The 27,997-nt window shown below is 39.2% G+C and overlaps 1 protein-coding gene across 3 annotated transcripts in view; it reads right to left on the reverse strand.

Moving 5' to 3' along the window:
* The window catches only part of VPS35L (VPS35 endosomal protein sorting factor like), a 168,678-nt gene that overhangs the window by 107,538 nt on the left and 33,143 nt on the right, over positions 1 to 27,997 (reverse strand). For all 3 annotated transcript variants that reach the window (XM_037057109.1, XM_037057108.1, XM_037057107.1), the window contains exons 7-9: positions 20,495 to 20,623; positions 14,674 to 14,758; positions 3,997 to 4,053 (exon numbers count right to left, since the gene is read on the reverse strand). In XM_037057109.1, coding sequence (XP_036913004.1) covers positions 3,997 to 4,053; positions 14,674 to 14,758; positions 20,495 to 20,623 — 271 coding nt within the window. The remainder of the gene's footprint in view (positions 1 to 3,996; positions 4,054 to 14,673; positions 14,759 to 20,494; positions 20,624 to 27,997) is intronic.

Below are 27,997 nucleotides of genomic sequence, written 5' to 3' on the forward strand. Positions count from 1 at the left end.
AATTAAACATTATATTCCTTTATTTTATTGCTCAAGGCAAATGTTTTGGGAACCAACTGAAGGTAGTGCTCTACGCCTGGAGAGATAACAGTACATAAGACAGACCCTGTCCTCTTAAAGCTTACATTACAGTGGGGGAAGAAACAGAGTAAACAGGGAAAAGAATAAGCAAGCAAACAAGGAATTATCCAATAGCAGTCAACATGATAAAAGATATAAAACTAGGTATGGGACAAAAGAGTGACTTCAGTAGGGGGTTGGTTAGAGTCATTAGATAGGGTAGTCAGAGAAGGCTCCTGCAGAGATGGCATTTGAGCTGAGCCCTGGATGACAAGAAGGAGCCATCCATGCTTTGATCTGGAAGACATGTAATTTCAGGAAGGAAAAACAGCAAGTGCAAAGGCCCTGAAGTAGCTATGACTGATGACACAACAAAGAATGGGAAATCAAGCCACCGTGGCAAGCAAGGGGAGGAGCAGGCACCACAGCCAGATCATATAGGGCTGTAGCCTTGATAAAGAGTTTGAGAATTTCTCTAAGTGTACTGAAAGCTCCCTGAGGAGTCCTGAGCAAAGGGATGACATGACATGATTTATAATTTGGCACTTGGGGTGCTACATGGAGAATGAATTCAGAATTTGGAATTTAATTCAGAAGGCACTTCAATATAACAAATGGCAGAGATTTTCCCTCCAAGTTCCCATTTAATTTTCTTATGGTACTTTTTTTACTAACCCTAATCTTCTGAGCCTATTTTAGGAGGGAGGAGGCCAATGAGTTGAGTTCCTTGACATATGTCACTTGCCATGTCTCTACAGTAGCAGTGAGAGTTTTCTTTACATCACAGTGCTTATAGGAACCCAGTGTCATATAATAAAATAAACAGTGCTTATAGGAACCCAGTGTCATATAAAATAATTAGCAGATGCTGAAAGAAGGCCTTATCAGTCAAGGGCCCTCCTTATCTAGACACAGCCCATGTCAGCTATGGGGGAAACTGAAGATGGGAATGGGGCTGATTACAAAAATCACAACACAATAAACAAGTTATTTCTGCCAAGATGAAAATAAAATTATAGAGTAGATGGTCTCTTCACACATACGCTGGATTAAGAGATATTGGGGAAAACATTACTACATCTAGTAGTATATCCTTTCTATGAGCCCAAAGGATGCTGGTATCTTTCTAAATTCCTACGAGTTAGGCCTTAGTTAAACCTCCTGCAAGCAAAGGCTTAGAATTTTAAGTCACTAGTCAGAACTTGATTTGAATGGAAAAAAATGAGTAATGCCACCAGATTCCTCTCTAAACTTCATTTCTTCAGGCAGAATTCTGCATAGTAGATTTCAAAAGTTTTATTCATAATTATTATGAAGACTCATCCCAGAGATTACAAACATTTTGGGGAAAGCTCTGCCTTTATCCCTTTCAAGTTCTTGGGACCAGAGAACACATGCAGATGAATCTTAATTAAATTTAATTCCTTAAATTTTAATTTCTTAAATTTTAATTCCTTAAAATTTAATTCCTTAAATTTTAATTAAGGAGTGGGGAGGGGGGGTGAAGAAATTATTTTCAAGAAAACAAAAGCCTAAATGCATTGCTCAAGATTTTTAAAAAAAGTTATTTCAGGGAGGAAGAATTTTAGTGATAAAAGTATTAATAACTTCAGATAAGAACTAGAATATGAAAATCTTTTTATGTTAAACTTTTAGGTAACTAGTAAGTTATTAGTAATTTTTTCTTACTTGGCTCTAAAATGTTTGTACAGTTAGTAAAAATTGGGAGAAAAAAATTATTACAGTATATGCAAACTCAAATGATTCTGGGGGTCAGACAAGTAATATATTTTTAAGCAGTCAGGTGCACAACAATAAGAAATAGCAGAACCTATATAAAAAAACATTAAAAAAATACTGGTGTGGCTAAAGAAAACACCTATTTAGGTTTAACTCTGCCTGCAGGCTGAGAGTAAACTACTGTTGGCATTGCACATGGAGGACAAGCTGGCAGGTATAAAATAAAAGCACCTGGACTGGTCAACTCTTTAAGCTGACAGAGAAGGCCTTTCCATTCAGGAGCTCCCTGCCTGCCTTCCCAGGCTCATAGCCTCCTAATCTTCAGACACCTAGAACATGGGAGAGACTGTTAAAAACATTAACAGATGTGATGTGGTGGCAGGGAGGATCTAGAACAGTGCTGTCCATTAGAAATACTATGTGAGCCCATTCCAAAAGGTAAAATCAAAACAGGGACTATGTGTACTTGATTAACCTGACTTATCCAAAATACCATTTCAATGTATACTCAATATTAAAAAAAATTATTAGTGAGATACTTTATAGTCTTTTATTTGTATTAAGTCTCTGAAATCCACTGTATTTTTCAATATTCACAGCAATCTCAGTTTGGACTGGCCAGATATTAAGTGCTCAATAGACCCATGTGACCAGTGTCTGAGGGTCCAACACCTTAGCAAGATGGCAGCAAGGCTGTGGGCAAAAGTCCCCAACAATTTTGCACTGGGTCTGGCCAATTATAATGAGACAAGATGATTTTTAAGAGCTCTTCTAGCCTTAAAGGTCTATAGGCTCTGCCTCTTTCTGAGAAATAAGTACCTCAAACAGTTTAAAAATATTTAGATATGTACATGGATCAAAGAAATAAAGAATGGATAAATGAATAAATGAATGAAGAGGTCAAATTATGAGTTACTGTTGCTGATGTCATCACCTGGTTAGGAGTAGCAGGTGGTAAAGTGAAGGAGAAAAAAAACTTACTCTAATGTGTATGGATAAGAACACTTAATCACAGCAATCTAGGAACTTGAAAAGAGGGATAAAAAAAGAAAGCTGCTGGTGTAAGTTCCATGTTACTAGATACATCATCACCATTTATATGACAAAAAATTCATGGAATGCAGATTGGTTGCAGCCAATGCGGAAAGCAGTATGGAGATACCTCAAAACATAAAAAATGGATTTGCCTTTGGATACAGCAATCCCTCTTTCGAAAATATACCTAAAGGAACCCAAAACACTAATTCAAAAGAATATAAACATCCCTATATTCACTGCAGCATAATTTACAATCACCACAATATGGAAACAGCCCAAGTGTTCACCAACAGATAAGTGGATAAAACAACTATGGGACATTTACACAATGAAAAACTACTCAGTAAAAAAGAAAAGAAAATTTTACCTTTTACAACAGTACAGAGAACGTTATGCTAAGTGAAATAAGCCAGTCAGAGGTCAATTATATGGTATAAGCCAGTCAATTATATGGTATACAAGTACCATATAATTCCACTCATATTTGGAATCTAATGAACAAACTGAACTAACACGGAAAATGGGGACAGACCCATACACAGAGAGGATGAAAGCTAGAAAGGGAAAGGTTATAAGGTGGAGGGATTGTGCAAAAAGGAAAAGGACTCATAGACATGGACAAGTGTGGTGATTGCTGGGGGAGGCAGGTATAAGGGAACTAAATGTTAATAAAAAACAATAAAAATTAAATTTAATAAAAGAAATTAATTCATATATACTCCCACTATAACCTCCTGAAAATTTAAAATTGATTGGCAATAAGCATAAGGCAAACTTGGGCAAAGATTGTAGAGGCAAAGCATCTGTTACTGACTGATTTGATAGGTTTTTTAAAGCAGTGTGCTTCTTAGGAAAAACATTAAAATGTCAAGCAGCAGAGGAATTTAAGTTGATATGAAAGTTCAGATGAATCTAAATGCAATACCTTTTCATTCCTGCACATTCAAATTATTTGCCCAAATTCCTAGCTGGGCTATTTGAAAACCTTCTGATGTTATTAGAAGACAGATGATCAAAAATCTATAAAGATGTTTCTTTTACTTTTAGCAAACCAAAAGTAAAAAAAACTTTTATCAGGTCTCAATAAATACTGATTTCATATAAACGGAATCCTGACTCCAGGGCAGAATAAAACCCTTGCAATAACTATGACATTACCTGGTAAGACACGGTCACCAACACACATGGAAAAGATGCGGTCATACACGAGATTTCCTGGGAAGGAAAAGATAGTATCACGCTCTTCAGAAGTAAACACTAAATAAATCTTTGTTAACTGGGAACACAGATATCTCCCAGATAAACTTTAACTTGTGGTAATATGCTGCAACCTATAGGACAAATCTGAAGCCTATTTCTTTGTTTTTATTTTATTTTTTATTTTTTAAGATTTTATTTATTTATCTTTAGAGGGGAAGAGAAGAGAGGGAGAGAAATATCGATGTATGGTTGCCTCTCGTGGGTCCCCTGCTGGGTACTAGCCTGCAACCCAGGGATGTGCTCTGACTAGGAATTGAACTGAGATCCTCTGGTTCACAGTCTCACGCTCAATCCACTGAGCTACACCAGCCAGGGCTCTTTGTTTTTGCTTTTAATAAAAGGGATTTTTACTTTCTGTGAGAGGCAGGTTAAGTGTTCACTCTCCTCTTTGAGTCAACTGGAACATATAGTCACAGCAGTCTCAGGTGCCTCCCTTCACCCAACAGAGAATAGTGTGCATTATATTCTAGATGAGGTTGCAAATGGGCAGCCTGTAGGCTGAATCTAGCACCGATAAATTTTGTTTGGCCCATAACATGATGGCCTACAAAGTGTTTCAACATTTTTTGGAATTAGTTGCTAACATGTAATAATTGGGAGAATTCACATGAAAACCCAGATTTCTGCTTCTTTACATGCAATGTGCCCAAAACAGGCCCATATCCCTGTAGGATAAAAATCAGCTAGAACAAAATAGCTTCCCTAAAATGGCTTACAACCAGTTTGCCATCCTCCCACTCCCTACTGTCTCTCATCACCAGCCTGCTTCACTCATTTATGTGATCGGACTGGTGCCCAGAAGCAGTTGTGTACACTGCCATATATCCAGTACCCAAACTGCTGCCTGGCATACAGTTGCAAATACTCAATTCTGCTATTATAGCTCAAAAGCCACTAACAACAGTATGTAAACAAATGGATGTGCTTGTGTTCCAATAAAATTTTATTTACAAAAACAAGGGGGCAGTCTGGACTTGGTCTATAGACCAACCCCTAACTTATCACAAAAAGCTTTGTGTATTCCATGCATGGTATTTAGAAAATGCCATCAATATTCAAGGGATAAAATTTACAGTTCTATTCATTTTCTTGACCCTACCAAATCACCTTTAACATCAAAAGTATTTCCCTGTGTCATGTGTTTCTTTATTCTCTCATAACTCTGTCATTCAAGGCAGTAAAGAACCACATAGCTCATCCATACATTGAAAAAGAGCCAGGAAAGTTATAAGGAATATTTTTGGTCCAAGAATATGAGATAAAATAAAATCATCAAGCAATCACCAATAATAGAATTATGGTCAAGAAGCCAGCCAAGCTAAGAGGAGCCATCTAGGTTTTTTGTTCAGTGTAGACTACCTAACACTACATTAACCTAAAGACACTTGCTGAAAATGCACATTCCTGGGGACAAGCTCAGAGTGTGTGAAAAATAGTACTTTAGGAGGTGAAGACTAGGAATATGAATTTTTAGTAACCTGGCTAAGGAATTTTTATATACACTCAAGTATGAGAACCAGTGACTCAGGCAGGAAGCATTTAAAATTTTTTAATATATCTTGTTTATTTATTTTTATTTTTTAATTGTTTTTAAGATTTTATTTATTTTTAGAGAGAGGGGAAGGGAAGGAGAGAAATATCAATGTGTACTTGCCTCTCATACATCCCATACTAAGGCCCTGACCGGCAACCCAGGCATATGCCTTGACTGAGAATCAAACTGGCGGCCCTTTGGTTCACAGGCCAGTGCTCAATCCACTGAGCAACACCAGCCAGAGCAATATATTTTCTTGATTATGCAATAATAGCTGTCCCATTCTTTTTCCTCACCTTTATTCCCCTCTACCCTGAATTCCCACTCCCACTAGAATCCTCCCACACACACTTAGTTCATGTCATGTCAATGGGTGGTACGTGTAAGTTCTTTGGCTTTTCTATTTCCCATATTATTCTTAATCTCCCCATCCATTTTGTACCTACCTTTTATGCTTTTTATTCCCTGTACCTTTTCCTCCACTCTCCCCCATCAGCCTCCCCACTGATAACCCCTCATGTGCTCTACATTTCTGTGATTCTGTTCATTTTAGTTGTTTGCAGAGTTTGTTTTTGTTTTAGGTTCAGTTGTTGATAGTTGTGAGTTTGTTGTCATTTTACTGTTCATATTTTTGATCACCTTTTTCTTAAATTCCTTTAACATTTCATATAATAAAGGCTTCTTGATGATGAACTCCTCTAACTTGACCTTATCTGGGAACCACTTTATCTGCCCTTCCATTCTAAAAGATAGCTTTGGTGGATAATCTTGGATGTAGGAGGTCCTTGCCTTTCATGACTTTGAATACTGCTTTTCAGCCCTTTCTTGCCCACAAGATTTCTTTGGAGAAATCAGCTGATAGTCTAATGGAAACTCCTTTATAGGTAACTGTCCCCTTTTTTTGTGCTGCTTTTAAGATACTCTCCTTATCTTTAATCTTGGGTAACTTAATTACGATGTGCCTTGGTGTGTGCTTCCTTGGGTCCAACTTCTTTGGGACTCTTGGAACTTCCTGGGCTTCCTGAGAGTCTATTTCCTTTGATAGATTGGAGAAGTTCTCCTTCATTATTTTTTCAAGTAATTCTTCAATTTCTTGGTCTTCCTTGTCTCCTTCTGGCACACTTCTGATTCGGATGTTGGAATGTATAAAGATGTCCTGGAGGTTCCTAAGCCTCTCCTCATTTTTTTGAATCCTTGTTCCTTGTTTCATTCTGTTCTAGCTGAATGTTTCCTTCTTCCTTCTACTCCAAATCGTTGATTGGAGTCCTGGTTTCTTTCCTGTCACCGTCGGTTCCCCATACATTTCCCTTTATTTCACTTTGCAGAGCCTTCCCTTCTTCCTCTATTTTGCGACCACACTCAACCATTTCTGTTAGCATCCCGATTACCAGTATTTTGAACTCTGCATCTGATACAGTGGCTAGCTCTTTATCGATGAGTTCTATTTTTGGAGCTTTGATCTGTACATTCATTTGAGCCATATTTTTTTGTCTCTGTGTGCCTGTTATATAGTAAGGGGTGGAGCCTTATGTATTCATCAGGGTGAGGCAACCCACATGGCTGCATTGTGATACTGTATGTGGGGGAGGGGTCCGAGAGGGAACAATGCCACTTGCTCGGCTCTGGCTGCCTTTCATCACTTCTCCCACTACCCACAGGCAAATTTGGCCCTTCTGGTGCTGACTCATGGGTGAGTTTGCATATGTTCTAGTGTCCTGTGGGCCTCTGTAACAAACTCTCTTGTGAGGCTGGGAGTTTCTCCTGCCGCTGCAACCCCCACAGATTTTTATTGCTAGAAGTTTTGGGCTTTATTTTCCAGGGCTGGAACCCTGGGTTGCATAGTCTGTCTCACTCCCCAGTTGTTCTTCTTAGTTTATCTGCAGGCAAATGTGGGACCACCCCCTTCACGAGCTGTTCCCTTACCATCCACCAGCCACCGCTTCACCTGCCCTCTCCTCCAAGCCACCACCTTGCCATGCCTCTTCTCCACGCCAGTTGCCTGTCTCCGCACCTCCTACCAGTGTGGGTGAATGCTTCTTTTTTTAACTCTTTGGCCGTCAGACTTCCACACAGTTTGATTTTCTGGAAGTTCTGGTTATTTTTTGTTTTTAAATGTGCTGTTGTCCTTCTTTTGGTTGTACAAAGAGGCAAAGTGTATCTACCTACACCTCCTTCTTGGCCAGAAGTCCCATTTTTAATTGTAAAACTTACCTTGGATATGGCAATCTCTGAAAACATCAACAAGCCTTCTTCTTCCTTCTAAAGCAGTGGTTCTCAAACTTGGCTGAACATGCAGAGTACCTGGGGCACCTGAAAATATGCTGATGCTTGTGTCCATCCTCAGAGGGTCTGATATAAATGGTCTACAGTACAGCGTTATGATTGGGAATGTTATTAAGAGTCCCCAGGTATGCAGCCAAGGATGAGAGCCACTGTTCCAAACCACTGCTTCATTTTAGAGGTTCCCAGGAAGCCTCAGAGAACACACTCCAGGTCTCAAAACAACCTCCTGACAGCCTTTGCCCTCCTGGCAGGAAGTGTTTGGTTACCTGTGGTCATGGGCCCTCTGTGGCAGCCTCTTCTGGTACAGTGAGAGGCTGCCTCTGTGACAATCAAAGAACCAGGCACTGGGACTGACTATTTTACCTTGAGACATCACAGTGAGCCACAGTGGGCAGCTGCCTAAATTCTCACCTCCTAAAACACACAGACTGGTCTTAAGAGTTTGAAATGCCTTTACTTCCCTCACAAAAAAAACTTGCTACCTCTCTAAGACCACAAACAATTTTTATATTTAATCTTCATGCTCTACAGGGATTTTAACAGCAAAACCACTTTAGCCAAACAATTTTGATAAAAAATTTTTATTTTATTAAGCCAGTGGAAAACTACTTTGAGAATACCCAATCCTAGATTTATTTCATTTCTTGATCCATTTTCTACTAAACCAAAACCCCTAAAATACCTAAATAATGACAATGATACTAGCTAATATTTTCTGAGCACTTACTTTGTGTCAAACACTGTTCAAAGTTGTTTACACTGATCCTGACAGCAAGCAATTACAAGAAGAAAAACATTATATGCATTCTCTCACCTAATTTTCTCCAGAAAACCCATGAGGCAGGGGTGTATCACACCCATTTTATAGGGGAAGAAACCAAGGCTTATATTTGGAGACAAGGCAAGGAATGCAGACAGATTCAAGCCCAGCTCTGTGTTCAGGACCTCTGTGAAATCCCAGTGAGAGCCCTCCTTGTGCCTTCATGCTGCAGATGCCTAGGCTGTGTCCTATATCCCCACCCAGCACACCTCTCCAGCCCAAACTAGTCCTGTCCACCACCATAGAACACCTCCCCTACACTGTCAAGCACCTCCTTTGGGAGTGGATGCATGAGACAGACCTCAGCACTCTGAGTTCCCATCCAAACAAGGCAGAGTCCACCTATTTTTTACATGGTAAAAACAACTCAGTAGCCTCAAAGCAAAACAGAGTTTCCTTGAGCACTTGCAAGCTCAGGCTGCCCCACTATCCTGAGAAACAACATTCACCACCGATCTAGACATTGGCACCACTGGGAACGTCGCTGGAAGTAGAGCAGAAGAGAAAAGTGGTAAAGACAAATACTTGTTTGAACATTCTATTTCAAATGGGGAAAACATTCACATGGTTCAAAACTCCCAAAGGCAGTGGAAGGTGTTGACCAAAGTTTCTCTCTCAGCCTGTCCCAATCACCTCACTGCTCCCATAAGCCCTCTAAGGGGTTCCACTTTTATTTATTTCTTGGGTGTACTTATGATACTTCTTTAGACAAATACAAGGGGATATGCACAAAAACAGAACATTCTCTATAGCTGTTCTGCATCTTAATGTTTTCATATGATAATACAGCATGGAGGTCTTTCCAATTCAAAATGCAGAGCACACCCTCAGTCTCAGAGGCCTCCTGCTTCTCCATTGTATAAACATCCCCTATTTATACATATATTGATGGACACCTGAGTTGTTTCCAGTCTTCTGTTGCTATACACTGGGAGGAATGCCCAGAGGTGAAATTACCATTTGTAATTTTCACACAGAGCAAAATGTCCTCATGAGGCAAGTACAACAAAAACAAAATGGGTAGTTTGACTGCAAAGAGAACTTATTACCCTTGTGACTTTGGGCTACCTAATTTTCTGTGCCTCAGATTCTTCACCTGTGAGATGGAGTAATTCTAGACCCTACCTCACAGGGATGTTGTGAAGACAATGTGACTTAGAATTTCTAAAGCACCTACAAAAAACAGTCAGGTCAAAGGACGTTATTTGTTGAGGGTTTATCTCCACCAGTACTATCAACTTCTAGTCCACCTATTACAGTAGGCATCTGCACTACATCCGGCTTGTTGAGGCCTGGGACTGGAGTACCACCAGCAGAGGCTAGCAGGATGGCAGCCCAAAATTCTCACAAGGTCATTGTTTGGACCTGGCTGGGCTCACCAGTTAGAAACTCGATCTCACTGACATCCCTCAGCTTATCTAACAAGGATGCCGACTCATGCAAAAGAAACTTGTAGGAGGCCAATGTGGGGAACCAGAAGGCCAATATGTTAATTCACCATGAGAGGCAGAACTGTCAAGAAGACCAGACACGGCCATCAGCTTGTCTCCCTGGCTAATGCCCTCACAAGTGTGCTCATCCTGTGAAGACAACTGTGTGTGAGGACAAGTGGAGGCCAAAGGAATGTATGATTTGACATTTATTGGGAGAGCCTAATGCATCCATACATTCTGCATCATTACCCCCATCTCCACCACCGTGCGGGGTCCACACCACCCTCATTTTCTAATTGAAGTGCTACAATGGCCTCCTTTTTGGGCTCCCCGCCCCTTGCTCTACAGTCTAGTCTCAACACAGCAGCCAGAGAGAGATCAATAGAACTCAAAGCAGATGGCACTCCTGCTGTTTAACATTCCTGTAGCTCCTCATGCCCTCAAGTTCAAAGCTCAAGTCCTTCCAGTGGCCTCCAAGGCCCACCTGGATCTCTTGCCATGTTAGCTCCCTGACCTTCCTTGTTGCTCACCTTACTCCAGACACCCTGGCCTCTCAGCTCTTCAAAACTGTCAGCCATACTCCCACCCCAGGATCTTTACACCAGCTGTTCCTTGGCTTAACCTGGTCTTGAACTCCTACCCCCATAAAATGTATGGTTCCTCTCTCCCCTCCTTCAACTACTTACCCACGTATCAATTTTTTTTAGTGAGGCCTTTTCCAACCACCCTACTTAAAGTATATCCTCCCCACCTCTTGCCAATTCCCTCATTCCCCTAACCCTACTCTCATTTTTTTTTACTCCACAGCACTGACTGTCATCTACTATACAGTTGGGTTTACTTATATTCTGTATATTCTCTTTTACTGGCACATAAGCCCACAAAGGCAGGGATTTTCGTCTCTTATTTTCTGAGATATCATCAGTGCCTAGCAGTGCCTAACACCACCTCTCTAGGTCATCTGAACCTGAGAGATCCTACTTTTGAGCTGTGGCATCACTTCTTTTAGGCCAGTTAGCTTCCATTCCCCTTTCTTCTGGCAACAGCCTAATCCAGGCCCGAATAATCTGCCCATTTCATTTCCCAGATAACACAAACTGCTCAGGAACTGACATGTGATCCTATCCAAGCCAATGAGATGGAATTCTGAGACTTTTGTTGGAATTTTATTTGCTTGGAATTGTTGGAATTTTGTTGGACTTTATTTGCTTAGAAAAATTAAGTTCTTTCCTTATCCTAGGACTACTAGCAGTTTACAGAACTAAGGACACCTTATAGAGTTTGAGAATGAAGCCAACTCAAGAAAAAGTACTAGAAAAAGTCACGATCCTGAAGACAATGTTTGAGTTCCTAAATCCAGCTGTACCTGAAGCTAGAAACTACCCCTGGATTTTTCAAACTAAGCCAATAAATACCATCTTTTACTAAGATTAGTATGAGTCAGGTTTTCTATCACTTGGTTTAACTAATACATTCAGGTCCCTTTGCTGTAAAACTAAATGGGTCTCACTGAAATTTGTTTTATGACACATTACATCTTTTTTCTAAATATATTTTATTGATTATGCTATTACGGTTGTCCCATTTTCCCCCTTCACTCCCCTCCACCCTGCACACCTCCCCACCCACACTTCCCCCCTTTAGTTCATGTCCATGTGTCATACTTATAAGTTCTTTAGCTTCTACATTTCCCACACTACTCTTGCCCTTCCCATGTCTATTTCTACCTACCATCTATGCTATTTATTCTCTCTGGCTTTTCCTCTCTCTCCTCCTCCCATTCCCCTGTTGTTAACCCTCCTTGTGATCTCCATTTCTGTGGTTCTGTTCCTGTTCTGGTTGTTTGCTTAGTGTGTTTTTGTTTTAGGTGTGGTTGTTAATAAGTGTGAGTTTGATGTCATTTTCCTGTACCTGTTTTTTATCTTCTTTTTTTTAGATAAGTCCCTTTAACATTTCATATAATAAGGGCTTGGTGATGATAAACTCCCTTAACTTGACCTTATCTGGAAAGCACTTTATCTGCCCTTCCATTCTGAATGACAGCTTTGCTTGATAGAGGAATCTTGGATGTAGATTTTTGCCTTTCAGGACTTGGAATACTTCTTTCCAGCCCCTTCTTGCCTGCAAGGTCTCTTTTGAGAAATCAGCTGACAGTCTGATGGGAACTCCTTTGTAGGTAACTGTCTCCTTATCTCTTGCTGCTTCTAGAATTCTCTCCTTCATTTTAGTCTTGGGTAATGTAATTATAATGTGCCTTGGTGTGTTCCTCCTTGGGTCCACCTTCTTTGGGACTTTGTGATTTCTTGGACTTCCTGGAAGTTTATTTCCTTTGCCAGATTGGGGAAGTTCTCCTCTATTATTTGTTCAAGTAAGTTTTCCACTTGTTGTGCTTCCTCTTCCCCTTTTGGTACACCTATAATTCAGATGTTTGAATGTTTAAAGATGTCCTGGAGGTTCCTAAGCCTCTCCTCATTTTTTTTGAATTCTTGTTTCTTCATTCTTTTCTGTTTGGTTGTCAGTTGTTTCTTTCTTCCTCCTGGCCCACTCCATTGATTTTAGTCCCAGTTTCCTTCCCATCACTATTGGTTCCCTGTACATTTTCCTTTATTTCACTTAGAGTAGCCTTCAGTTTTTCATCTCATTTATGCCCAAATTCAACCAATTCTGTGAGCATCCTGATCATCAGAGTTTTGAACTGTGCATCTAATAGGTTGGCTATCTCTTTGTCGCTTAGTTGTGTTTGTTCTGGAGCTTTGATCTGTTCTTTTGTTTGGGCCATTTTTTTTTGTTTTGACTCACCTATTACATAGTGAGGGGCAGAGCCTCAGGTGTTTACCAGGGTGGGGCAACCCTCATCGTTGGGCTGTGATGTGGTTTGTCGGAGAGGGGTCCAAGAGGGAACAATGGTGCTTGCTCCACTCTCTGCTGGATTTCAGTCCCTTCTGCCACTTCCCCCAAGCAAACTGGGCCCTTCTGGTGCTGATTCCCAGACTTGTGTACATTGAGTGGGCTTGTGTACATTCTAGTACTCTGTGGGTCTCTCCAATGAACTCTCCTGTGAGGCTGGGAGTCTCTCCTGGCACCTCAACTCCCACCAGGTACTTTCAATAGGTGTTTTGAGGCTTTATTTCCCCGTGCAGGAGCCCTGGATTGCATGGTCTGTCTTGCTCCCCAGTTTCGCCTGGTTTATCTGCACATGAATGTAGGACCACCCGGTCAGCCAGCTGCCTTGCCCACTTCACCTGTCCATAATTTGCTCTCTTGCTGGGTCCTCCTGCTGCCACCCCACACCTGGGGTCTGCCAGCTGCAGCCTGTGTACCCAGGGTCCACCAGCCACCACTTCTTTTCCTTCCACCACCCTCCGTCTGGCTTTCAGACTCCACCCCTTCTACAGGTCTGGATGAATGTGTCTATTTTAACTCCTTGGTTGTAGGGCTTTCACAGAGTTCAATTTTCTGTCAGTTCTGGTTGTTTTTTATTTCTAAATCTTTGCTGTCCTTATTTTCCTTGTGCAAGGAGGTACACTGTGTCTACCTATGCCTCTACCTTGGCCAGAAGTCCCCTAGGTCTTTAGATGAGTTATAAGCAAGATTTGCAGGGCTAGGAGACCACTGGTCATTCCTTGGTAAGGCAGTGAATGTCTCTGTTCTGACTGCCTATGTGTTCCGCTCTCAGAAGGCAACTGTTTGCTAGTTCTTATGAGACACCTCAGTGCTCAACATCATGTATTGCCTAAAAAGCTGTATGGTTTGGGCAAACTGCTAACAGCATGATGCTCTTCTGGACACTAACCATTGCCAAGAAGCACAAAGGTCTCCTGTTTCTGCAGAGGGGGTTCAGGTCATTCTCTTTAGTCCAGACCTCTCTGCTGGCCTCCCACAAATCACTCTGCCTGACACAAATCACTCTGCACATGGGACAAGGAACAGCCGTAATAATGTGAAAAAAGCTCATAAGAGCTGCAGCCATCATCCAGGTGTGAGAGGACTGTGGGCTGGACTAATGTTTTTCTCTAAAGACAGAAAAAATGGAATACTAGGGAGATTTAGGATGCTGAATTGAAGGATTTAGGACTGGATATGGGGCACAGAGAAGACTCTCAGATTTTCAGCTCTGGCAACAAGATACATAGTGCTGCCATTTCCCCAGACAGAAATCCACTGAGGAATGAGAAAAGACTAGGAATAAATTCCGAATTCAGTTCCAACAAAGTGAGTTCCAGACACCCTAAGATGGCGATGGCCTGCCACTGATCTAGATAGGCTGCATGCTGGCCCCACTTCCCTCACTTTCTCTAGTAGCCTATCAGAAGGTTAGAAAACACGTAATTTAAAATTCTTTCATTAACATTACCTTTGTTAAATATCAAGAGTTTGAGGGGTCTCCCTCATGATTCGCCTATACTTAAACCACCTAATTTAAAGCAACTCCACCACCCAACTTCTGGCAAAAAAATATCTATTTCCTAGATTTAAAATGAATATGACCAGTACTTAGTACTTACCAAATGTATCAAGTATGTCAGTGATAAGGACAAATTTGCTCGGGTAGAACTGAATAACGCTTGTGTCTGAAAGAAGCTTTGAACACTAAAAAAGAGAAGAGAAAGGAATATTCATTCTGTTGTGTCTCGCTTGTTTAGAACACTTCAGGCCTGAAAATTAACAATTTCTACAAACAAGTGCAGATGCTTACCACATTTCAAGCCCTTGCTAGACATTGGAAATACAATGATAAGCAAAACCACTGTGTTTTTGATGATGACAGTGAGACTCTGCTCACAACAGAGCCTCTTAAGGAAAAACACTACTACCTCCCTCCAGAAAAACCAAAGGACTGAGAGATCTCATCCAAATGGGTCTTTGCTCATATACAAAACTAGGGTCAGCACTCAAGGTCAGCAAAGAAAGTCAATGACACCTCTCCCATAAATGCCTTTGCAGATGATTCCCATCTTTGCTCCAGCTGCTTTTCAGCATGGTTACCTCTGGTTTATTTCAGGATAGTCTCAATTCTTAATCATTCTTTTCTGTGAAATGGCCCCGTAAGTAAATTCCCAGGATTTCTTAAAACTAGCATCTACCATTTACACTCACTCCCAAATATCCCTCTAAAAGAAACATGACAGGTTTCAGCGAGTTCATGTTTCTCTGGACTCTGGTCTTCAACACTGCAAGCATCTGGGTTCCAAAGGGACTTGGTCAATCTCCATGCTATCACTCAAGCTAGCAGAGCACTGACATGTTCAGGACTCTTAACAGAAAACTACAGTCACACAACTTCGCCTAAAATATCTGAGATTAAGTCATCACTTATCCCCTGGCTGATGTGGCTCAGTGGGTTGAGTGCTGGACTGCGAACCAAAGGGTTGCTAGTTCGATTCCCAGTCAGAGCACATGCCTGCGTTGTGGGCCAGGACCCCAGTAGGGGGAGCATGAGAGGCAACCACACATTGATGTTTCTCTCCCTCTCTCCCACTCTTCCCCTCAGTCTAAAAATAAATAAATAAAACCTTTAAAAAAAGAATTAAGTTGTCATCCGTTCTCACTTGGTTACCCAATTATCTAAATCGTTATATTCACCAAGTTTCTCTCAGCACTACATGCTTAGATGTAAGTAACGTGTCTAATTTGCAAAACATCTTCTTACAGCCCAAATATTATTTCGGGGAGTGGGCAGAGGGAAACGTAAGCTGTTAAAACAACAGTGTTGACACCAAACATGGCATTTGCAGAACCTATTTTCTGATGCCATGCTTTGTGTTTTATCATATGTCCTTTGTGAGAGCTCCAATCCAACTTAAACAATTACCCCATGAAATTTCAGGGCTTGGAAAATGCAAACAACTCTGAGTCTTACCGACCGCTTATAATACACAACTCTTGGTTCCTAGGAACGTCACATCTCCCAAGCTCTTACCCAGAAGCCTTACAGATAAATTGGTGCCCACTTAGGAAGTGAGAGAAAGAGAATTCAAACAGAAGATTTCAAATTAAACACAGATGTTGGAGCTTCCCAACATCTATGCATTGATTTTTCTCCTAACCTGGTATCACAGAACATATATTTTATAAAAGATAACAGGAAGCAGAGCTTTTTTTAAATCCAAAGTTAAACTCATAATAATGTTATAAATTGAAGTTACCTTTTAAATCACAATTTTGAAGATTCCTCAAGATTTTAAAGCTTTGGTGCAGTTTCAAAACCCCAGGGTATGTATTAAAAATACAGATTCTCTTTACCATGCTAAACCTACTTTTCAAACCCTCCAGGGAGGCACCAGGAAATCAGTCTTTTTAACAAGAGCTCTAGGACATCCACTATGTGCAACAGACTCTGAATGGACTAAGCATTCTACAAGCCAGTGTTTGGAATCATCTGGGGAGCTTTTGAAAATAATGGTGCCTGGGTCCCACTCACAGAGATCCTGATAAAGTTGGTTTGGGGTACTAGTGTGGATTCAGGAGATTTTAAAGCCCCCATATGATTCTAAGATCCCGCCGAGGCTGAGAACCACTGTTACAAACATTACCTGAAGTACTAATAAATTACATGGCCTGAAATAGTTGCTATCAAATTTATTAACATTGCTAGAAAACTATTTAAAAGGTATTTTCCATATGTTTCCAATTAGCAACACTCTAATCTAAAGAAACACTGGGAGTTTCTATTATCAGGATTTTTAAAAAATTGATTAAACAAAGCAAATGGAGAAACCAGACTAAATGATCAGAGAACAACTACTACCCAGATTACATGAAAAAAATCCTAAAAATCAGTATGAAAAATACAAATAACATAATTAAAAAATAAGAAAATAGAACTGACAAAAGGCATTTCGCAGAAAAGGAAATCCCAATTGTTTGTAAACATTTGAAAAGATTATCAATATTATATCAGGGAATAGCAAATTAAAACCACCATAAAATAGGGTTTTATCACCTCCTAATTTGAAAAAAATGAAGACAGAAAATCTGCTCATACCAAATGTGGAAAGGATGCTGAATAGCACAGACTCATACTGCCAATGCTACTACAAGCATGTCAGCTGGCACAGCTACTTTGGAAAATAACGGTATTGTACACACCCTGCACCAAGCAACTCCACTCTGAGGCATGGACCATCATCATCAGAGAAAGGCCAGCAGACATGTCCAAGAGTGTTCACAGTAACACTATTCATGATAATGAAAAAAGAAAAAGCAAGAACCGGATGTTCATTCACAAAATGAATGACACATAATTTATACACCAGTAGACTCACTATTGTTAAGATGGCAAATCTCTCTAATTGACCTATAGGGGCAAAACAATCCCTATCAAAATCCCAGAAGGTTTGTTTGTTTGGGGTGGTGGGAAGAAATTGACAAGAGATTCCAAAAATCATACAGAAATGCAAAGCACCAAGAAGAGTCAAAACAGCTTTGAAAAAAGAAGAACAAAGTGAAATCACTTATACTACCCAGTTCCAGAACTTACCATAAAACTATAGTACTCAACACAATGTGGTATTGCCATGAGGAAAGACTTACAGATCTGTGGAACACACTTGAGAGTCCAGATGTAAACCCTTATGTTTACAGTCAATTGACTTTTGACAAAGGTGCCAAAATAATTCAATAGGTAAAAGATAGTCTTTGTAACAAATGTTGCTGAGACAACTGGCCATGCAAAAAAATTAATTTACATTCTTATACCATATACAAAAATTAATTCAAAATGAACCACAGACCTACACATAAGAACTAAAACTATAAAATTTCTACAACCATGAGCCAGAAGAAAGACAATTAATTAACTGAACTTCATTAAAATTAAAAATGTCTACACTTTAAAAGGCACCATTATGAAAATCAAAACACAGGTCACATAGTAGACAAAAATGCTTTTAAAGCATATATTTGATAAAGAATTTGAATCAAGAATATATAAAGAATTATTACTATTCAAAAAGAAAAACAACCTGATTTTTAAAATGGGCAAGCCTTGAATAGACATTTCACTAAAGGAAGATATAAAAATGGCCAATAAGCACATGAAAAGATAGTCAACATTATTAGTTAGCAGGGAAATTACAAATTAAAGCCACAGTTAACCCTGGGTTGGAGCGTCATTCCATGAACCAGAGGTTGTGGGTTTGATTCCAAGTCAGTGCAAACGCCTAGGTTGTGGATTTGATCCAGAGGCAGGGTACATACGGGAGACAGCCAATTAATGTCTCTCTCTCACATCGCTGTCTGTCTTTCTCTCTCCAACACCCTCTCCACCTCTTCTCTCTCTAAAATCAATGAAGACATGTTTTGGGGTGAGGACTAAAAGCATAAAACACAATAAGATGCCGCTTCAAACCCAAGAAGATGGCTATAATAAAAAAGACAGACAACAACTGTTTTAAGAGCTAGAACGTCCACACACTGCGGGCAGAAATACGAGTGGCACAGCCATTTTGGAAAACAGGTTGGCCATTTCTCAAAAAGTTGAACATAAACCTACCATATGACTCAGCAATTCCTCTCCTAAGAATCTACTCAAGAGAAATGAAAATATATGTCCACACAAAGACTTGTATGCAAATGTTCATAGTAGCATTACTTATAAATGCCAGAGTGGAAACAGTCTAAATGTCTATCAATTAATGTCTATCAATTCATTAATGGATAAGTAAAATGTGGTTATCCATACACTGGAACACCAGTCAGCAGTAAAAGTACCGCTGGTATAAAGCACAGCAGGTATAAAGTGCTTTATACGACATGCACTACGACATGGAGGAATCTCAAAAACATTATGCTAAGGAAAGAAGAAGAAGCGAAGCAAATGATTACATACTGAATGATCCCACATACATGAAATGTCTAGAAAATGGAAGTTTAGAATGTCAAAAGCAGATTAGTGGTTTTCCAGGGCCAGAAGTGACAGCAAGGTTTAATTGCAAACATGCTTGAGGGAATCTGAAGAGGAGGGTAATGAAAATGTGCTAACAGTGGATTGTGGAATAGTTGCATAACTCTGTAAACTCACTAAAAATCACTGAATTGCACACCTACAATGGTGGATTGTAGGATATGTAAAATATATCTCAATAAAGCTACAAAAACAGAAACCTTGTTGCAGAGCAAATAAAGTGAACTGGTCCCATTTCTCCACACTCTGCAACTTGACTATCTTTATTAAATAAAGAAGGTAGTTTTTAAAGTACTGAAAGTAAGACAGTTACAATTAACCAGGTGTGGAGTTAATCAAACTTGTCCACAGTTCTTTTCTTTGAGAAGACACCAATCAAATCTTCTCCAGTGGTAAAATTCAGAAGTCACAGTTCTATACTGCAATACTCTATGTAGAGATACTGCCAATAAAAATATCCTGAAGAAGCAATCATTAGTTTAGATTATTTTCTCACTTGAGCCCCTCAGCAAGCAACCCCGTATCACGTGCATCCAGATGAGAAGACCCTTCCTCATGGGTCTTTTCCTTCCACATTGAAGGGTTTGGTCATGAAATACTCAAAAAACAGCACCTGCCATATAAAGTGCCCATCTTAACAGATTTCAAGCACTCACTGTAAAGGCCCCCTGCTCTCCTAACCCTCTCTCCAGAGTAAAAAGTGAGAAAACAAATGTCACATTGCCATGACATTAAATAAAAATGGGATTTCTCCTTTTGAACTAAAATGGTTATTCAGAAATTCTTTGTTAACTGTCCTGTGAAAATCATAATGCATACATTATTTTTTAGTGTATTTCTGAGCATGGTTTGCCAAGACCTTAAGGGTAAAGAAACAGAATACACTGTTTTCCTTACAAAACTTTTTCTTAAGATCCAAGAGTTGTCACAGATCAACAAATTCATGAACAAAATGGATTCACCAAATGTAATTCTCCTAATACCATAAATATGTTTTCTTTGCCACATAGTTATGCAGAATATAACCCCAAAATGTACGTCTCAGGGACACACAACCATTAGTCCCAAAGACACAAAAAAAATCTGGTCAAGAAAACCCAAAATATAGTTGTCAATCTCCAGTCTGTACAAATCATAAATGCTCCAGTAGCAGTATAGGGCCAATGAACTAACTAACTGCACAACCCAGAGGGCACCATTAATACTGTATCTAGGGTGAGTTTATTGGAATTGTGCAATGTACAACCTGTACAGCTACACACGGTGGCAGTGGGATTAGCCATCTCATAAAAACAGATTCATCTCATAAAAACTGAAAATGGAACAGGTGAAAAAAGTAGGCCTGTAAAAATCCTAATTATCCACAAAGGAGTTTTACATGCAAAACTCAGAAGAAAAAGAAAAAAATCACTAGACCTAACCTGGATGACTATTTTTAGAGCCTTTACTTTCTGGTCCGAGGCCCAGGCATCCTTCAGTGACTGGTTAAGATCCTCTATGCGGTTCACATAATCCTGTTGAGTCAAATTCAACAGTTCCTTTTGGGATCCCTGTGGGGAGAAAGCAGGAAAGTGTAAGCACAAAAGGAGACCATTGGCTGAGGCTTGCTCTCTAAGTTTTTTTCATATGCCCCCCAGAATTGATAGTTTTGTCTTGTGAACAAACAGGTTCTTTGATTTTTCCGCAAAGGTGGGCAAAGAGCAGTGACTGAGAGACTGGCCTTGGAGGCAAGTCTGACCTAGGCCAACTCTCACCTCATCCACTTACTACCACGTGATTCTGGGTGAGCTACTTTCTTCCCAGAGCCTCATATCTGAACAGAAATAACAGGGATAACAAACAGTTATGTGGACCCATAGTGTGCCAACCATGGTGTACTAGATGCTCGAGATACAAAGTTAAGCAAAATGACATTATTTCTGCACTAATGGAGTATGAGGTACACGGGACAAAATGGACGTTAATATAAACTGAGATAAATGCTTGAAAGGAAACAATACTGAACCTGAAATACCCATTGTAATAAGCACAATTGTTTCATGTACCACTAAGGGGGAAAAAAAAAACTTGCTGATCACTATTACGTACCACCAGACAGATATGGCCCAATGTGAGGGATAATCAAATGTTGGAGAAATGGTTCATCTTAGAATAGAAGAAGACAGTAATAGGCAAGGACTCTAGACTGGTGGTTAAGAATTGTTTCCTGGGAGAAGTAATGCTTGAGACAAACTCTCAGTGGTATACAGGTATTAAGTAAGCATTGCGGGAAGGTGATATGATCTAGACCCCCTAATGCTTACTTAAGGGAGAGAGAATTCAGGACAAAAAATAGACCACAGCAAACACCTGTGGCAGAAGACAGCTAGATCAGCACACAGATGAAGACTCAGCATAGCCACAGTATGTACTCATTCATTCATTCTTGCTTTTTTTTGAGTTGCTCTAAGCTCACATGAGTAAGGGTCATTCTAATCCACATGAGGAGATCAGGAATCTCCTATTTTTATATTAATGTCCTCTGGAAACCAAAGTGAAGAACTCTGTTTAAAGAATACAACGTTCAGAAAATTTGGACTGATCCCAACTGGTGATTTGAACTATGAGATAGGGTCCCCCTGCCCCTTTGTAGTAAGAGGAATCACATGACAAGTTTGAGCAAACAGGCCATGAGCAGAGGAACACATGTCCCTTTGGGCTGAGGTAGTAAAAAGTGACCCTTTTGTCAGCTTGGCTGTGACAACCCATAAGCTATCTGTTGAGAAGGCTGCGACATGAGATGGTTTTGTCTGTCAACTTCACTGGATGAATAATGTGAGGAAGAAATAATCCTTGTAATTAAGCCACTGATATATGGGGGTTCATTTGCTACCACCACACTGTAAGCTAGCCTTACCCTAATATACTGTTAACTTAAAAGCCATGGAGCAGCCATATCTGCTGTGAGCAAAGAAACCAAGTCTGCAGAAAAAAAAAAAAATGAAGAAATAAACAAAGAATCAGTGATGAGGGGGCTACGCAGAACCAAGAGAAAGAAAGGCCAGCTGCTGGGTTCTTTGGATTGTTCCTCAGTCCCTGGGTCCAGGCCATTGTGCTCTTAGGTTCAGGATAGGGCCCTTTTCTCCTTCAATTTAGTCCCCATTTTCAACTTAAACCAATTCAAGTAACTTTCACAGACTCACAGACTAAAGGATGTTGATTAAACCCCTTAGTAATTCCCTTTCTGCCTGCTGAGGTTGACTGATAATATGCAGAAGAGGCCCATTGGCATCCAAATTAAAAATGTATCTGGTCTGAATTTGGAAATAAGATAGTGGACTATTAGATTCTGCTCAGGACCCAACTACTCTGGTTTTAGAGCCAGAAGGACTCTGAAACAAGAGGCAAGACGCACAACACGCCAATGCAACTGCCACGATATGTATGGCCCTTTGTGAATTTCAAAGTATATCCATTTAGTCCACAGAACTAGAATCTTTTTTGTTGTTGTTTCCTTTTTTTATTTTTTATTTTTTGGGTAAAAGGTCTTTGCTTTTATGTCATCAAACAATTACATTTCAACTGACATTTTCCTGTGTATGTGTCCTCATACTCAAGTACATTATTTTCTTTTTTATTGATGTTCAATTACAGTTATCCTAATTTTTCCCTATTGCTCTCTCCTGCCCTACCCACACTCTGCTCCGAGTCAGTCCCTACTGTATTGTCCATGTCTATGGGCCACTTATACTAGTTCTTTAACTAGGCCCTTCCCCTTCTTTCCTCCCTTTTCCCCCTCCACCCTCCCCTCTGATCCCTGTAAGTTTCTTCCTTGTTTCCATGCTCCTGGTTCTTTTTTGCTAGTTTGTTTTGTTCATTAGGTTCCTGTTATAGGTGAGATCACACAATGTTGTCTGTTGCAGTGTGGTTTATTTCACTTAGGATAAGGCTCTTCCGTTCCATCCACGCCATTGCAAAGGTACTTCTTTCTTTTTGCTGCATAGTATTTCATTCTGTAAACGTACCACAGCTGTTGATCCACTCATTTACTGATGGGCATTTTGGCTGTTTGTAGCACTTGGCTATTGTAAATAACATTGCTATAAACACTGGGGTACATAGGTCCTTTTGAACTGGTGTTTCAGGATTCTTAGGCAGCAGTGGAAAAGCTGGGTCAAAAGGCAGTTACATCTTTAGTTTTTTTTTGAGGAAATTCCATACTGTATTCAACAGCGGCAGCACTGGCCTGCATTCCCACCAACAGTGCACTAGGGTCCCTTTTTCTCCACAACCTCTCCAGCTCCTGTTGTTTGTTAACATTTATGATGGCCATGCTGAACAGTGTGAATTAAAACTACAACTATCATTGTAGTTTTAATTTGCAGCTCTGTGATAGCTAGTGATGCTCAGCATCTTTTCGTATACATATGGGGCCTCTGAATATTCTTCTTGGAGAAATGTCTGTTCAGGTCCCTTGCCCAATTTTTAAATTGGGCAGTCTATCTTCCTGGTGTTGAGTCGTATGAGTTCTTCATACATTTTGGACATCAAACCTTTGTCCAAGGTAGAGTTGACAAATATGATTTGCCATATAATGTTTTCTTTAGCCATGTAGACTTTTAATTTGATGTAGTCCCATTTGTTTATTCTTTAATTCCCTTGCTCTGGACGATGTACGGTTGAAAATATCACTACATGGAACATCTGATTTTTTCCTGCCTATGTTCTCCTCTAGGATTTTTACAGTGTTGCAACTTAATATTTAAGTCCTTTATCCACCTTGAATTTATTTTTGTGTACGGTATAAGTTGTTGATCAAGTTTCTTTTTCACTGCATGTAGTTATCCAGACCTCCCAACTCCATTTGTTGAAGAGGCTATTTTTAATCCATTTTATGCTTCTGTCCTTTTTGTCAAATATTAATTAACCATAGAGACTTGGGTTTATTTCCAGGTTCTCTGTTCTGTTTCATTGATCTACATGTCTGCTTTTATGCCAGTACCAGACTGTTTTGGTCACACTGGCCTTTTAGTATAGTTTGATATCATGTATTTGTGATCCCTACTATATTGTTCCTCTTTCTCAAGATTGCTGAAATTATTTGGGGTCATTTATTCCACATAAATTTTTGAAATATTTATCCTACATCTGTGAAATATGTCACTGGTATTTAATAGGGATTATGCTGAATCCATACATTGCTGAGGGTAGTATGGATATTTTAATGATGATTCTCACTATCCATGAACACAGAATACACTTCCATTTGTTTGTATCTTCCTTAAGTTCTTTCATGAGTGTCCTATAGTTTTCTGAGTCTAGGTCTTTTACCTCCTTGGTTAAGTTTATTCCTAGGTACTATATTTTTCTTGTTGCTATAGTAGATGGGATGTTTTTCCTAATTTCTATTTCTGGTATTTTATTGTTGGTGTACAAAAATGCCTTCAATTTCAGAATACTGACTTTGTATGTTATTTTGCCAAATTTACTTATTAGTTCAAGTAGTTTTTTGGTGGATTCTATTTGGTTTTCTACGTACATTATCATGTCAGCTGTAAATAATGACAGCTTTATTTCTTCCTTTCCAATTTGGATGCTATTTATTTCATTTTTAAAAAAAATTGTTCCATTTCAGTTCTCCTGCATTTCTCGCCATTGCACTTCACAGACCATCTCCCCATACTCCCATAGTCTATTCCCCCTCCACTGCCCATGCCAATGAGTCCTCTATTCATGTTTCCTCACTTGACCTTTCCAATTCTTTTCCATGTTATTCCCTTCAACCCTACCCTCTGGTCAATGTCACTTTGTTCTTTATTTCAATATCTCTGGTTCTATTTTGCCCAATTGATTTTTATTTTGATTACATTCCACTTATAGGTGAGACCATATGGTATTTGTCTTTCACTGCCTGGATTATTTCACTAAGCATAATACTCTCCAGTTCCATCCCTGCTATTGCAAGGGTAGAATGTCCTTCTTTCTTTCTACTCTGTAATATTCCATAACGTAAAAGAACTGCATTTTTTGATCCACCCATTTACTGATGGGCACATAGGCTGTGTCCAGCACTTGGCTATTATATATAATGCTGCTATGAATATTGGAGCGCATAGGTGTTTTTGAATTGGTGCTTCAGGATTCTTAAGGTATAATCTTAGCAGTGCTACTGCTGGATCAAAAGGCAGTTCCATTTTTAGTTTTTTGAGGAAATTCCATATTGTTTTCCACATGGCTCCCACCAACAATATACTAGGGTTTCCTTTTATCAACAACTCCACCAGCACCTTTTCTTTGTTCATTTGTTAATGATGACCATTCTGACCAGTGTGAGGTGGTATCTCACGGTGGTTTTAATTTGCATCTCTCTCATGGCTAGTGATGTTGAGAATTTTTTTCCCATGCTATGGGCCCTCTGAATGTCCTCTTTGGAAAAGTGTCTGTTCAGGTCCTTTGCCCATTTTTAATTGGATTGTTTGTCTTCCGGGTGTGGAGTCAGGTGAGTTCTTATTTATTTTGAAGATTAAACCCTTGCCTGAGGTGTCACTGGCAAATACACTTTCCCATACAATTGGTTCCCTTTCCATTTTGTTGATGCTTTCTTAAGCCATGCAGAAGCTTTTAATTTGATAAAGTCCCATTTGTTTATTCTTTCCTTTGTACCCTTGCCCTAGTGGATATATCAGTGAAAATACTGCTGTGTGAGATATATGAAATGTTTCTGCCTATGTACTACTCTAGGGTTTTTACAGTGTCATGACTTATGCTGACATAAGTCTTTTACCAATCTTGATGGTTTTTTGGAGGATGGTGAAAGCTGATGGTCTAGTTTCTTTCTTTTCTTTCTTTCCCTCCTTCCCTCCCTCCCTTCCTTTCTTTCTCTCTTTTTTGCACGTAGCTGTCCAGATCTCCAAATACCATTTATTGAAGGGGTTATTTTTACTCCATTTATTGTCCCTGTCCCCTTTGTCATATATTAACTGACCATATTGACATGGGTTTTTCTGGGCTCTTTATTGTGTTCCCTAGGTCTATGTGTCTGTTCTTAATACCAACTGTTTTGACAACCATGGCCTTTTAATATAGTTGAGATCAGGTACTGTGATGCCTCCTGTTTTGTTCTTCTTTCTCAAAAATTGTTGAGCTTTTCGGTGTCTTTTCTGTTTCCATATAAATTTTTGAATTTTTTGTTATTTGTGAAATATATAATTGGTATTTTGATAGACATAGTGTTGAATCTGCTTATTACTTTGAGTAGTATGGACTTTTAAATGACATTAATTTTTCCAGTCTACGACGATGGTATATGACTCCATTTAATTGTGTCTTCATTAATTTCTTTCTTCAGTGTTCTACAGTTTTCTGAGTACAGATCTTTTGCCTCCTTAGATAAGTTTATTCCTATGTATTTTATTTTTCCCTCCTACATTCAATCTTTTTTTTCTTGTTGTTATATTTATTAAATGGGATTTTTCCTAATTTCTGTTTCTGGTATTTCTTTCTTAGTGTATAAAAATGTCTTTTATTTTGGAATGTTGACTTTGTATCCCAACATTTGCCAAATTCAGTTATTAAGTCAAGGAGTTTTTTGGTCAAGTCTATAGGTTTATATATATATATATATATATATATATATATATATATTACCATATCATCTGCAAACTGTAACAGCTTTACTTTCTCCTTTCCAAGTTAGATGCCTTTTATGTATTTTTCTTGTCTGTTAGCTGTGGATACAACTTCTGATACTAGGTTGAATAGAAGTGGTGAAAGTGGACACCCTTGTCTTGTGCCAAATCTTAGTGTGAAAGCTTTTGTTTTTGCCCATTGAATATGGTGTTCACTGTAGGTTTTTCTTACATGGCCCTTATAATGTTGATGTTTGTTCTCTCTACTCCCAATTTGCTGAGTGATTTAATCATAAATGGATGCTGTAATTTTTTCAGAATCTACTGTTATGATCATGTGGTCTTTATCTTTCACATTTTTATGTGATGTATTACATTTATTGATATTCATATATTGTATTCTCCTTGCATCCCTGGGATGAATCCCACTTGGTCATGGTGTATGATCTTTTAATATATTGCTGGATCAGTCTTACCAATATTTTTTGAGAATTTTAGCATCTATGTTCATCAGCAACATTGGCCTGTAGTTTTCTTTCTTGTGTCTTTATCTGGTTTTGGAATTAGTATAATACTGGGCTTATAATAAGAGTTTGGGAATCTTCCCACCTCTTGGACATTTTGGAACAGTTTGAGAAGAATTGGGGTTGGATGCCTTACATTTCTTTTTCTTGTCTAATCGATGTAGCTAGAACTCCAGTACTATGTTGAGTACCTCTGATGAAAACGGATATCCTTGTCTCATTCCTGATCTCAGGGAGCTTTTAGTTTTTGCCCACTGAATATGATGTTGGCTGTAGGTTTCATGTATATGGCTTTTATTACATTGAGGTAAGATATCTCTATTTCCCCTTTACTGAACATTTTTAAATGGATGCTATACTTTACCAAATGCTTTTTCAGTGCCTATTGATATAAACATATGATTTTTGTCTTTCATTTGTTTATGTGGTATGTTACTTTAATTGATTTGCAAATATTGCACCATTCTTACATTCCTAGCAGGGATTCCATTTGAATATGGTGTATGACCTTTTTAATATAGTGCTAGATGTGGTTTGCCAATATTTTGATGAGGATTTTGGCATGTATGTTCATGAGCGATATTGGACTGTAGTCTTTTTTCTTTGTTGTATCTTTATCTGGTTTCTGAATTAGAATTTAACACTGGCCTCATAAAGAGTTTGGAAGTCTTCCCACTCTCAATTTTTTTGGAATAGTTTGGAAGGATAGGACTTAGCTCTTTTGTAAATATTTGGTAAAACTGGCTGTAAAGCAAGCTATCTGGCCCTGGCCTTTTGTGTGCAGTGATTTTTT

Source organism: Sturnira hondurensis, unplaced genomic scaffold (assembly GCF_014824575.4).
Source record: "Sturnira hondurensis isolate 20B ecotype Veracruz unplaced genomic scaffold, ASM1482457v3 Scaffold0009372, whole genome shotgun sequence".
NCBI classification, from domain to species: Eukaryota; Metazoa; Chordata; class Mammalia; order Chiroptera; family Phyllostomidae; genus Sturnira; species Sturnira hondurensis.